This window comes from Daktulosphaira vitifoliae, unplaced genomic scaffold (genome assembly GCF_025091365.1).
Source record: "Daktulosphaira vitifoliae isolate Bord-2020 unplaced genomic scaffold, ASM2509136v1 Scaffold_5, whole genome shotgun sequence".
Taxonomy (NCBI): domain Eukaryota; kingdom Metazoa; phylum Arthropoda; class Insecta; order Hemiptera; family Phylloxeridae; genus Daktulosphaira; species Daktulosphaira vitifoliae.
In genome coordinates, this window is record NW_026099576.1 from 13,839,000 (window position 1) to 13,852,486 (window position 13,487).

Genomic DNA, 13,487 nt, shown 5'->3' on the forward strand with positions numbered 1-13,487 from the left:
TAAATTTGTAATTTTTTTGGATATTTCCCCCATTTGCGGGGAACGAGGGAATTTTTTTCAATTTTTAAGGGTAATGTCTTCAACTAGATACGATTTGTGATCTTTTGACGTATTTTTGAAAGAAATCGGTCCAGTGAGAGCTGAGAAAAAGTGGCAACAGACATAAAAAAAAAAAAAAACCCATCATGGTAAAATTAATACCTTCTCAGCTTCGTATCGAAGCTAAAAAATAGTAATAAAAACATTTTTGAGACATTTTAACAAAAAATGGGCTTGTTAAAGTTTATTTTTATTTTATTTTTCGATAGAACGTAATAATTTTATTTGTGATTTTGGGCGTGATTACATAGACGACCCTTTAGAATTGAATTATTAATAATTTTAGGTATCAAAAAGTTAGAAAATTGACTATATTATTAAAAATTGCCAACCTAGAGTTTGAATAAGCAATATAATATTATAACTAAATAATCGAATACGAATATATATACAATCAAAAGTTTTATTTGAACTATATAATTATTAATGCTCTATTTCACGGAAAAATTGATACGTACTTTTAGAAAAATGAAATGAAATAATGATATTCGTGTATTTTCTGTTTTATTGAGAGATTTGTAAAATTTTTATATTATTCCTCACTGCTATATAAATACAAAACCTACTTAGTTCGTTCTATAATTTGTAAATTTTAGAATCCTAAAAATATATTTTTTTAAAGTTGATCAGTTCTTTATTACTGTCATGATGCCTTTGTCAGATGAGTATTTTTACAATATTAATAAATTCTCAAAAACAATAAATATATTAGCCGGAATGCCTTTATTCGTTGAAAAAACAAACAAATATTATCAATATTATTGTTATATAGTAGATATTANTAAATATTATCAATATTATGGATTTATAGTAGATGTTTTTTTATTTTTTGGGTTTATTGCTACTACGAGTAGTGTTTTTTATTCGGACGAAATATTTGAAAAAATAAAATCTATTGCAATTGGAGCCTCGTCTTTTGTTGGATTGTTGAATTCGATGTATCAAAGATATAATTACAAACGCAATCAACACATAATGAATGATTTACAATGTATCTCAGTGAATTTTCAAAATGATCAGCCTATTGAATGTTTTGTAAAGAAGATGAAAAGTGATATTTGGTTAAGTATAATAAAAATCGAAATAAAAATCTTCTAGAAACTAATTCTTAAATTAGTGGTATGAATTAAATACTCATGTGTATTTAGTTTACATAGGTATTTGATTTAAACTGTTTATACCAATTTATTTATTTTGAAAAATAAATTGTAGGTTGACAAATAAGTTACTTTCGTTAGGAGCATTAGTTACAGCACTTTCATCTGTTGTATTTCCTTTCTGGACCACAATTGTACCACAAGATGGAATAAAAAATCTTATTTCTGTGCAGATGAAAATACCATTTATTGATATTAATGAAGTATCGGAGTATTGGTTAAAGTCTATTTTATTAACGTTATTTATATTATATGCAAATCTGAAAATTGTTGCTATTCATTGTTTTTATATTGGTGCATTATCACAGATAAAATGTGGATTTATTCATCTGAGAAAAAATTTATCTTATGCTATTGAGTGTAAAAATGATCTATCTCTGTTTTATGGATGTATTAAAAGCCATCAAAATATTATAAGGTGTGTAGAGTAAATTTTACTATAATATTAATGTTTCTCAATTTTTATCGATTTTTTTTTTGGAGCCAATTAAGGGCAATAGCGGCCTACCCCGAAGAAAGATATTTTTTAACCATTGATACTCCGGGACAGTTAGGTTATCCGTCGTTGAAGATAAGAATGGCCAATTACCAAACTGATCTCTCGCTCGGCAAATGAAGCCACCCGTGACTGAGTTTTGAACCTGAGACAGTGCGCATTAAGCACTGCCGTGTTACTGACTTCGGCACACCGTCCTGTTAATTTACCTTTATTATGATTATTTTTTGGAAATGTTCTGTGCTGTATTCATAGACATAAAGGCGGCAAGAGAGGTTAACTATCCATCCAAATATTTGATTGAGGGAATAATAGTATCGTTTTAATCCCTTTATAAGTTACTTTACTATCAAATTATTTTAAAGCTAATTTATAAATTATGTGTTTTTGTAATAAGTATTATGTCTTTAGTCATAATGTGATCTAAGCTTACATATACGAGTTAAGAATATTATTGTGTTAATGATTACCAGAGTCCTTTACAGTGTAACTAGAATGAAAATAACTTGATATACCTCTAAAATTAAAAAATTATCTAAAATAAGCCCAACAAAAATATATATCCTCGCCTTGCTCGAAATTTTTAATTTAGCCATAAGAGAATAGATCTATTAACTATTATTTCAGCCATCATCAGGTTCAATTTCCTAATATAATAAATCTAGTAATTAGTGTCTAATACGACACTAATGTCTATGGATCAATTAAATATTTTCATGAGAAGTAGTATTTGTATACATCTTTCATTAGACATACTGTTTTTATAATTCGGACCATTTCCCTATATACGAGGGGGGTTCAAATCTAAAAAATGCATGTAGAAAGTAGAACATTTTCAATTTAACTTTTGAAAGTGTTCCGGAAAGTCTGACACTTTTATATATATCTTAAATTAAAGCTAATGTAATATACTTTATAATGGTAAAAAAAAATGTTGGACTTTATTTTATCTTCATGGTGAAAACAGACATCAAAGTTAATAAAAAAAACCTAGCACAGGGGGGGTCGCGGCATGGTTGGATCAAGTATAATAATATCTGACAGTGATTAAAATCACTATCAAAAAAAAAAACGCTTCGATGCAAATCTTTAGATAGTGTTTAATTTTAAAAAATTGGTGGATTATTCCAAAAGCTACATGATCTGCTAGTTCCTTATTAATATCCTGATTAAGATAAAGTATGTTAAATGAAAAAGGGAATATTAAAAAATATTATTTCTCATAAAAAAATTATGTTGATCCATACACATTTTAATAAGTTATAGCATTATAATGTTAAAATGTAAAAAATAAAATAGAGAATTTTCACACAATAATAGCATTCGGTAGCCATTTTCCCCATGAAGACAAAATAAAGTCCGAAATATTTTTTTGAGAATCAATATAAAAAAAAAATTTGGTTTTCCTTTTTTTTTTGTGTCTGTTACTACTTTTTTTCAGCTCTCACCGAACCGATTTCTTTCAATGTTACGTCAAAAAATCACAAATCGTTTCTAGTCGAAGAAATTACCCTCAAAAATTGAAAAAATTTCCCTCGTTCCCCGTAAATAGGAAAAACCTCCAAAAAAATTACAAATTTAAAAATCGCTAATTTTCGAAATTTTTTTTTCTTAAAACTGCCATAACTTTTTCAATAATGAACAAATCAATATAATTTTATTTTATAGATGCATGATTTCTTTACCTATCATTTGGTATATTTTTTTTATATATATGACTTTTTACCTGCTTACAAGGGGGGATTCAAAATGACAACTTTTTCACAAAAAAATTACTTTTTCAACTTAAATTTTGAAAGTTTTCGGGAAAGTCTGACACTTTTATATATATTTTAAATTAAAGCTAATATTATGTACTTTATTTGCAACAAAAAAAATTCGGACTGTATTCAACTAGCAGATCATGTAGCTTTTGGAATAATCCACCAATATTAAAATTAAACACTATATAAAGAATTGCATCGAAGCGTTTTTTTTTTATAGTGATTTTAATCTGTCAGATATCATTATACTTGATCCAACTGTGCCGCGACCCCCCTGTGCTGGGTTTTTTTTTGTATAGATGCGTGATGTCTTAGCCTTTTATTAGGTATATATTTTTTATAAATCTGACCCTTTACCTGCCCACGGGGGGGGATTTAAAATGACAACTTTTTCACAAAAAATTAATCTTTTCAACTTAACTTTTGAAAGTGTTAAGTGTTAAACCCAACCGGAAAATCTGACACTTTTATAAATATCTTAAATTAAAGCTAATGTAATATAATTTATTATAGAAAAAAAAAATTTCAGACTTTATTTTGTCTTCATGGTGAAAAGGACTACAAATGCTATTATTGTGTGAAAATTCTCGATTTTATTTTTTACATTTTACATCAATACAATTTTTATGAGAAATAATATTTATATCCCTCTTTTATTTGACATACTTTATCTTAATTAGGATATAAATAAAGAAATAGCAGATCATGTAGCTTTTGGAATAATTAACCAATTTTTTAAAACTAAACACTATCTAAAGATTTGCATCGAAGCGTTTTTTTTTGATAGTGATTTTAATCACTGTCAGATATCATTATACTTGATCCATCTATACCACGTCACCACTGTGCCGTGACCCCCCTGTGCTGGGTTTTTTTATTAGATTTCTAAAAAATGTCAATCGAAAATAGGATTTAAGTAATAATAGTTTAAATATTGTTTTTAATAACTTTTTCATTCTTAATACTAATTTTAATTAGAATTTTATTTTCTAGAGTTGGGAATAATATTTGCAATACTTATTCGCCAGTGTTTTCTTTATTTTTGGCATTTTTTATAGTTGAAAATACTTCAATTATGGTCATGGTCATTTGTGTAAGTTATTTATTTTTAATATTTTTAACCTTAATGATAAGCTTAGAAGACAATAATTTTAGCACGACTTTATTTATTTATTATTTTTTTTTGTGTCTCTCATTACAACACGTCCAAATATCATAAATTGTATTTAATTTAAGATATTAACTCCAAAAACTGAAAAATTTCTCTCTTTCATTGTAATTGAGAGCACTCAGAAAAGCATCATATTTATAATTGATTGACGTTTTTATCAAAATAACTTTTTTTATTTATACCTTAGATTCCCCTTGTTCATTCGGTACAAATTTTTGGAAAATATGATCTTCTAAGGACGCACAGGAACTGAGAGTATCAACCTTCCCTTAAAATGTTAATCTATTCAACTTAAATTTTGAAAATATTTCGAAAACTCTTTTGACTTTATATAAAATAATATTTAATTTGCTATTAATTATTATAAGTTAAAAAGAACACACTAAATCCCGTCACCTTGTCTTCTATAGATAAACACTCTTTAAAATTAAAAAAAACCAATTTTTTTAAAATTAACTTGCTTACATAATTGGTCAAATACTATAGTTCTATATGAGCAAATGGTTCAGACCCCATTTTACTTCCTTTTACATATAAAATTGTAAAAATTATTCAAGTGTAAGTTATAAAAAATCCAGCACAGGGGGGTCGCGTCACAGTGTTGACGTGCATAGATCGATCAAGTATAATGATATCTGACAGTGATTAAAATCACTATAAAAAAAAACGCTTCGATGCAAATCTTTAGATAGTGTTTAATTAAAAAAAATTGGTGGATTATTTCAAAAGCTACATGATCTCCTATTTCCTTATTTATATCCTGATTAAGATAAAGTATGTCGAATAAAAAAGGAATTATTAAAAAATATTATTTCTCATAAAAAAAAAAATTTGGCTTTCCTTTTTTTTTTGTGTCTGTTAAATTAAAGCTAATATAATGCACTTTATTGTGGAAAAAAAAATGTCGGACATTATTTTTTCTTCATGATGAAAATGCCTCCCAAATGCTATTTTTGAGTGAAAATTTTCGATTTTATATTTTTTACTTCAAAATGCAACAACTTTATAAAAAATGTATGGATTAATACAATTTTTTCATGAGAAGTATTATTTCATTCGATATACTTTATCTTAATCAGGATATAAATAAGGAAATAGCAGATCATGTTGCTTTTGGAATAATCCTTCAATTTTTTAAAGTGAAACACTATCTAAAGATTTGCATCGAAGCGTTTTTTATGATAGTGATTTTAATCACTGCCAGATATCATTATACTTGATCGAACTATGTCACGTCACCACTGTGCTACGACCGCTCTGTGCTGGGTTTTTTTTAATGGAAACATATATAATTAACTTATTTAATTATTATATAATAATCAATTAAGTTAATGACTGGTAAATGATAATTTTTAAAACAATATTTGAAAAATTATTAACATCAATTAACAACAATTATTCAATTAATCAACCAAATGAACAACGCGCATCACCTTTATTTTAATTACATTAAATTCTTAATATTCTCTGAAATACTAGTTCAATAATTGTCATCAAATAGTAATTTTATTAATTAAATCATTTTCTATTTTATAATCTAGTTAAAAATGTATGATTGTTTATAAAAAATACTTATTTATAAAAAAATGAATAAAAACACTAATGAAAAAATTGTCTATCTTATTTTTATCGTAGGTTTAAATGATTCTGTATTATAAAGTAACCTTTTAACTATAAAAACAACATTATTAATCAATAAAAAATCATTTTCCTCTGTACCCCGTTGAAGTTTTATTTTGTAAAAACACAAAAATATAATTACCTATAACACAATTATCTTTTTAGATTCCAAAAATGCCTTTAATGATGAAATTATCTCCTATGTGTCATTTGTGTATGTGTTTGACAACATTATACATATCATGTAATGTAGGATCCAGCTTAGAAGAAGTATGTCTATGGATTTACAAAATAATTATATTTTTGAAACTATAGCCGAAACCTTAAATTAACAATATATATAATTTGTTAGGAGTCAACTAAAATTGGAAAAGAACCTTTTGGAATTTATATTCTTAACCCGTCAATTTTAACTGTAAAACAAAATTTGCTGATTTTATTATTAGGGTCGTATACACCACTCAGATGTAAATGCATATTTCAACCTTCAGTATGCATGAACAATGAAACGTATGCAAGGGTATGTATACATTTTTTTTANCTGAAATATTTAATAAAATATAATGTGACATTGGATAGTTGGGATAATTATAGATGATATTTGATAGTAATTAAAATCGCTATTATAAGAAACGCTTCCATGCAAATCTGTAGATCTAAGATCAAAATCTTAAAAACCAAATAAGAATTTAGTTGATTATTTTAAAAACAAAATGAACTCCTATTTTCTTTTTGTTTAAATATTTTAAAAATAATTCGTGCAAAATTTCGATTCAAAATGTAATTTTTAAACAATTTTTTTGGTTTTTTTGAGATGATATTTATGAAAGGTTATAATTACAAGAAAGTTGAAATTTTTACCATAACATTTTTTTATCTCAATTTACAAGTTTGTTATTGAAATCAATAATAGAATATTTTTTGAGAATTTAAAAATTGGTTTTGTTTATGGTAATATGCAGTCAGAAAATTTTATAATAACTATTTATAGTAAATTTATGATAAACATTTAAAATTTCGTTTAAGTCACTATTTTTTTTTTGCATTTTTATCGTAATGAATCATTTAAATAGAAATCATAGTAATCATTTCTATGTAACTTTTGGTGTTTACAAAGATTCTACAATTAAAATATTCTTAATTTAATTTTTTTATTATTTATAAATAATTTAAAATATGTAGGTTAAAATGAAATTAACAACACATCAGCAGACGAAATCATAGCAAAACTAGGATAGGTCCAACAAAGGTATTAATATTTTGGATACTTTTCGGATAATAATCAAAAAATTTGACGAAGCGGGTTTACCACAAAAATAATACTACAAAACTGTTAAACGTAAATTAAGATAGCGCTAAGAATTTTTTACCGATTTAAAACACTATAGATTAATAATTGTATTTCAAACCGTTAAGTCTTCTTCTTCTTCTTCTTTGCCTTAATCTCAATTACTTGTGGTCGGCCACCCTTAATCTAATTTAATCTGAATCCATTTGACACGATCTCCACATCATCTACGCTCACATTAGCTGTCCTCTTATCACATTCAATAGCATCCCCCATCTCTTTTTTGGTCTTCCTCTATCTCATTAGACGTCTAATGTATGAATAAGATGTAATTACAAAGAAGGGTCACTACCTAGCACTTGTACAGACACGCGTATACGAATTTCTGGCGAGTCACAAATATCGTATTTCTTTATAAAAATATTTTAGTTTATTCTCGATGATCTATCTTATTCTAATTGTTTATTACTAAAAGTTCTTCAGTAAAGGATTTATTATAGACTAATTATATAAATAAATGTTTTCAGTTACCTTTGACTATCCTGAAAAGACAGTTATTCTCTTGAGATGAATGATGTAGTTGATTTTTTGTTTTTAATTAATTTTTTTATGTATAAATACTTGCTTTCTAATTATTAATATCTCAAAAAAGAGCTAATATAAAAATTCTACAGATTTGAAATCAGCGTAAAAATTTGATTTAGTTTTTAGCCAAGTATATACAGGGTGTAAATCTTTCGAACCATAGTAATGTCTGGACGAGTATGCTGGTAAAGTGTAAAATAGGACCTCGTTTTTTTTTTTTTTTTTTTTTTCCAAAATTGGAGGAATTTTGGAATAACCCCCCCGAATTTCTCTAAAATTAAAAATAAATCATACCACAATATTTCCCGCGAAATTCTCATACAAATTGAGTGGTCACTCGATTTTTTGTAACTTTTGCGCCCTCCCCTGAACTTTGGGTTCAAAGTTGGAAAAAAATTTCACATTAGTGTGACCCATCAATTTGTATTGAAATTTCAATGGGAGTCCTGTGATGTAGTTTATTTTTAGTTTAATTGATTAAATAATAAGAAATACCAAAAAACCCACAAATAATGTGATATTTTTTTAATTTCATGAGTCTATTTCGTCTTTTATTATTTATTCAAACCGATTATAATTTTTATCATTGAAACTGTTATAAAATTATAAAATTTTTTCTTTTTGTATCGTATTTTGTATTCTTTTTTTATCAATTTGTATCGTCATTTTACAGGGAGTCCTGTGATGTAGTTTATTTTTAGTATAAACGATTAAATAACAAGAAAAACCGAAAAAACTTACAAATATGTAATATTTATGCATTTTTATTGCACAAAAAAAGAAGCTATATTTTAAAGGTTATCTAATATTATGTGCAACTTAATAAGTGACTATTCAATAGTGAACAGTATTTTTCGAACATTTAAATAAACATTAACAAGCTCAGTGATGTACCATATTCTCATTATTGATTAATTTCGGAAAAGAGTAGTGTGCCGATTACATTAAAATAATTATTTCTAATTATCCTATTGTAGTAAAGTTAAAAATATTCATTTCAATAGTATAATTGTTTTATTTTCCGGACCTAAAAAGAAAAATTTTTATAATTTTATAACAGTTTCAATGATAAAAATTATAATCGGTTTGAATAAATCATAAAAGACGAAATAGACTCATGAAATTAAAAAAATATCACATTATTTGTGGGTTTTTCGGTATTTCTTATTATTTAATCGATTAAACTAAAAATAAACTACATCACAGGACTCCCATTGAAATTTCAATACAAATTGATGGGTCACACTAATGTGAAATTTTTTTCCAATTTTGAACCCAAAGTTCAGGGGAGGGCGCAAAAGTTACAAAAAATCGAGTGACCACTCAATTTGTATGAGAATTTCGCGGGAAATATTGTGGTATGATTTATTTTTAATTTTAGAGAAATTCGGGGGGGTTATTCCAAAATTCCTCCAATTTTGGAAAATAAAAAAAAAAAAACGAGGTCCTATTTTACACTTTACCCGGATACTCGCCCATACATTACTATGGTTCGAAAGATTTACACCCTGTATATATTCTATTATCATTAAAAAATATTTAATTTTAGTGATATGATTTTACTGTGTAATTCAGTATAAAAAACAATGTTCTACTGCTATATTTTTTGCAGATATTTAATTAAAAAAGTTTTTTTGAAATTGCCATTTTTTAAAGTAGCATAATTTTAAGATATTCTAATTTCTAAAATTAAGGGGTTTTACCCCAATATTTGGTGATTATAAGTTCAACTAGAATATAATCGTGTATTTTTGGCGTATAAATCATTTAAGTTCAGTGAGAGTTGAGAATTTTTATGGACAGGTATAAAAAAAAAACACATCAAGGTAAAATTCAAAAAATTAAAAACGTATGGAATAACTGATTAATTGTTAATTTTATTTAGTTCTTACTTAGAGAATAGATTCCAACAGGTGAAAATTAATGGTTTTCTATCAAATAAAATACCAGTGCCTTCAGGTGTTCCTTGAGGAACACCTGAATTTATCACCATTGTTGTTTGCATTATTTATTCTGGACATAGGTGCATGCTTTAAATACTGTAAGAACCAACTATTTGCTGATGATTTGAAAATGTATGCAAATGTTATAACAATTATTGATTAGTATAAAATTCAAGAAGATCTAAACAGATTTTGTGATTGGTGCCACTCAAATGGGTTAAAACTGAACATCACAAAATGTTTCAAAATATCTTTTTCCCGTTCAAGAACGAAATTAATTAATGACTATCATCTCTTTGATAATCAAATTGAGGATATTAGTACCATTAGTGATCTTGGGGTAGTTTTTAAAACCAACTTATCATTTCAGCCACACATTGATCATATCTGTGTGAAGTCCCTAAGAACTTTAGGGTTCTTAATTAGGAATACCAAAGAATTCAAGAACGAACAGTGTCTAAAAACTTTGTATACTTCTTTAGTTAGACCTACGTTGAAATATTGCTCAATTATTTGGAATCCTTCACAAGTCGGATTGATAGAATCGCTTGAGCGTATACAAAGAAGATTTTTACGTTTAATCGCTTATAAGAGACGTATGATTTCTATTAATAACCCTTCCGAGTCAATATCACTTAATTCTGTACAGGCTTCCCTTAACTTAGATTTCCTTGTTAATAGGCGAAAATATACAGACGTCTGCTTTCTTTCTAAATTAGTAAATGGTGTTATATTCTGTCCAGAACTATTACAATCCATAAACTTTCATGTTCCTAAATTTAATTCACGTTCTTGTCCCACATTTGAAATCCCTTTTCATCGAACATCTTACGGTTTTAATAATCCTGTTGATCGAATAGCCAGAGAGTGCAATTGTTGATATTATTAAACAACACACTGGATACAGTAATATTATTTAAGATAACAGTTTAATGTATTTTTACTTATGTTAGTATAGTACAAGGACACATTCCTTTTACGATTATGTTGTTTTACTCAATGCAGCTTATTGTATACATGTTTACAGTTTAGTCGTAGTTTCACCGTCTATCGAGTAAAGTGACCCGTTGCCGTTGTACATCTCTTATATTATAAGTTTTGACATTTTATATTAAATACTATTATATTACGAATAATTTCTAAATCTTTTAATTACATAACCTATTTCATTCAACAGCAATAAATTAAAATTTGATTTGTTTATTATGAATGATTTGTATTCCTTAAAACACTGATTTTAGTAGCCTGATGCATATCATTAAATCACCTTTTTTTTTGTAAATTTATTTTAATATTATGTACTTAATTAATACTATTATTGTAACATACTTGTATCTTATTTCAACAATGTTTTATTGTCACTGTACTTGAGCCCACCTGGGAGTTTACACCAAATAAAAAATAAATAAATAAATTATGTAAAGTTGTATATTTACAAAAAAAGTATTATTTTGTCCAAGAACTTTGTGAAATTATAAATTTTGTTAAATTAATCTAAACATACCAACTACCAGTACAAATTTGATTAATTGACTTAATTGATTTTTTCTATTTATATAAATTAAAATAAATCATAATATGATTTATTTAATTTAATTTTTTATTCTTTAATATATATTATATTTTTAAAGAATAAAATAAATTATATAAAGTGGTATTATATAATTGTGCAATTATAAATTTTGTTAAATTAATCTAAATATAGTAACAACGAGTACAAATTTGAATTAATTGACTTAAAAACTTAGTAATGTATATTACCGAGGTTATAGTTTTTCTAAAGATTAAGAAGTTTACTCCTCTAAACAAATAATATTTATATGTTGCTATATATATTCCTATGATATAGTCTAATTAACTTAGGCTCTTAAAAGTGTATTGAAATGGATTTAACAAAATTTATAGATGCATATAATTACTAGTCTTACTCATGATATAATATACAAGTTAAGAATTCCATTATTTAGTTTTTTCCTTTTTTTTAGTTTTTCAGATTTTCATTCTCGGTACTACTAGCGACTAAAAAAATCGTAAATAAAGGAATTGTAGACTAATATTTGATTTTTAAAACTAATATAGTCTTTATGTATGTAATATTGATTAATTTTTTATTTCAATAATAGATTTTATAATAAATATGAATTATTACAAATGTTTGGAATATTATCTTTACTTCAAAGATTCAAAGATGTTTATTAAATACTATGTTTAATAATGTGTTTTCCAATATTATAGTTTCCTTATTATAATCAGTCACTTTTTTTTTGGAAAATTATATGTGTATGAATTTAAATAAAAAATATTAAATAGTAAAAAATTGTTAATTTTTTCTATTAATTAGCCATTTTAAGAACTATTTTGAACTTGTTCTACGATACATTACGACGGCAGAATAAAGTAAAGATTGCATCTAGATATTATTCTAGAATTAGGCATAGGCTAATGTATACAGTTATTGACAGAGGTATAGTTATAGGCCCAATTTGAAATATTTTGATTTTTAAAATAAAATTTCTTTTAATTAGGCAGATTTTCACTATATATTTTTCCTAAAAATTAAATTTTTATTTAACCGTGAAAGGTATTAAATCAATTTTAAAAAGGGTGCCGATTAAAAAAGTGCCCATAACGTCTATTCAAAATAATATTAAATCCTATCGAAAAATAAAGGTGCCGGTTACTGTATTTTTGATCATTTTGTAAAAGTCAATAATTTAAAAAGAAGTATCTAAACTATACATATCATGATAGCAAAACTCGAAATATAACAACATTTTTATTGACAGAAACTATTAAAACATTTTCAACCGTGGTAATTGATTAAATACAGTAATTTAAAACTGTATTTTTTCTTAAGGTGCTAATAACTGAATCCTTTACTCTATTTGGTTAGAATATATTTTTTAAGACTATACGTATAGGTAGCCATTTATCAGTATTATTTGTAAATGTGTAGTAAAAAATTTTAAATGTTGTTTCTATAAGGAAGCTTTGATGTAAAACGTATATTCATCATTGTTAACAACATTATCGTTGTTAACTATTAATGTACTCGGACCGGTCTAATCGTTATCGTGTCTACTCCCTACTACGCACGTTGCAGTGGATATTACTACTACCGGCCAATCAGCTGTTGCACACCAGACACCATACCCACACATAACCACATTTTTAGTATAATATAGTGAAGTATTGTATAGCGGAATAATCATCTGTTGAGAAAAAATTATATGTTTTTTTTTATTGACTGCACTAATTGCAGTAAATTGTAAAACAAATTTTTTTAGCTTCGATGCGAAGCGGAGAAGGTATTAATTTTACTATGATGTGTTTTTTTTTTTTTTTTTTTTTTTTTTTTACGTTGC

General features: G+C 26.0%; 1 protein-coding gene across 1 annotated transcript; it reads left to right on the plus strand.

Annotated features, from left to right (window-relative positions):
* The first annotated feature begins 894 nt into the window (after window positions 1–894).
* Window positions 895–6,894, plus strand: LOC126908195 (uncharacterized). The gene is made up of 6 exons (XM_050690107.1): window positions 895–1,160; window positions 1,312–1,674; window positions 4,509–4,608; window positions 6,472–6,576; window positions 6,659–6,826; window positions 6,886–6,894. The coding sequence occupies exons 1-6, from the start codon at window positions 1,036–1,038 to the stop codon at window positions 6,892–6,894; spliced, it is 870 nt and encodes a 289-aa protein (XP_050546064.1). The 5' UTR covers window positions 895–1,035.
* The last annotated feature ends 6,593 nt before the right edge of the window (window positions 6,895–13,487 follow it).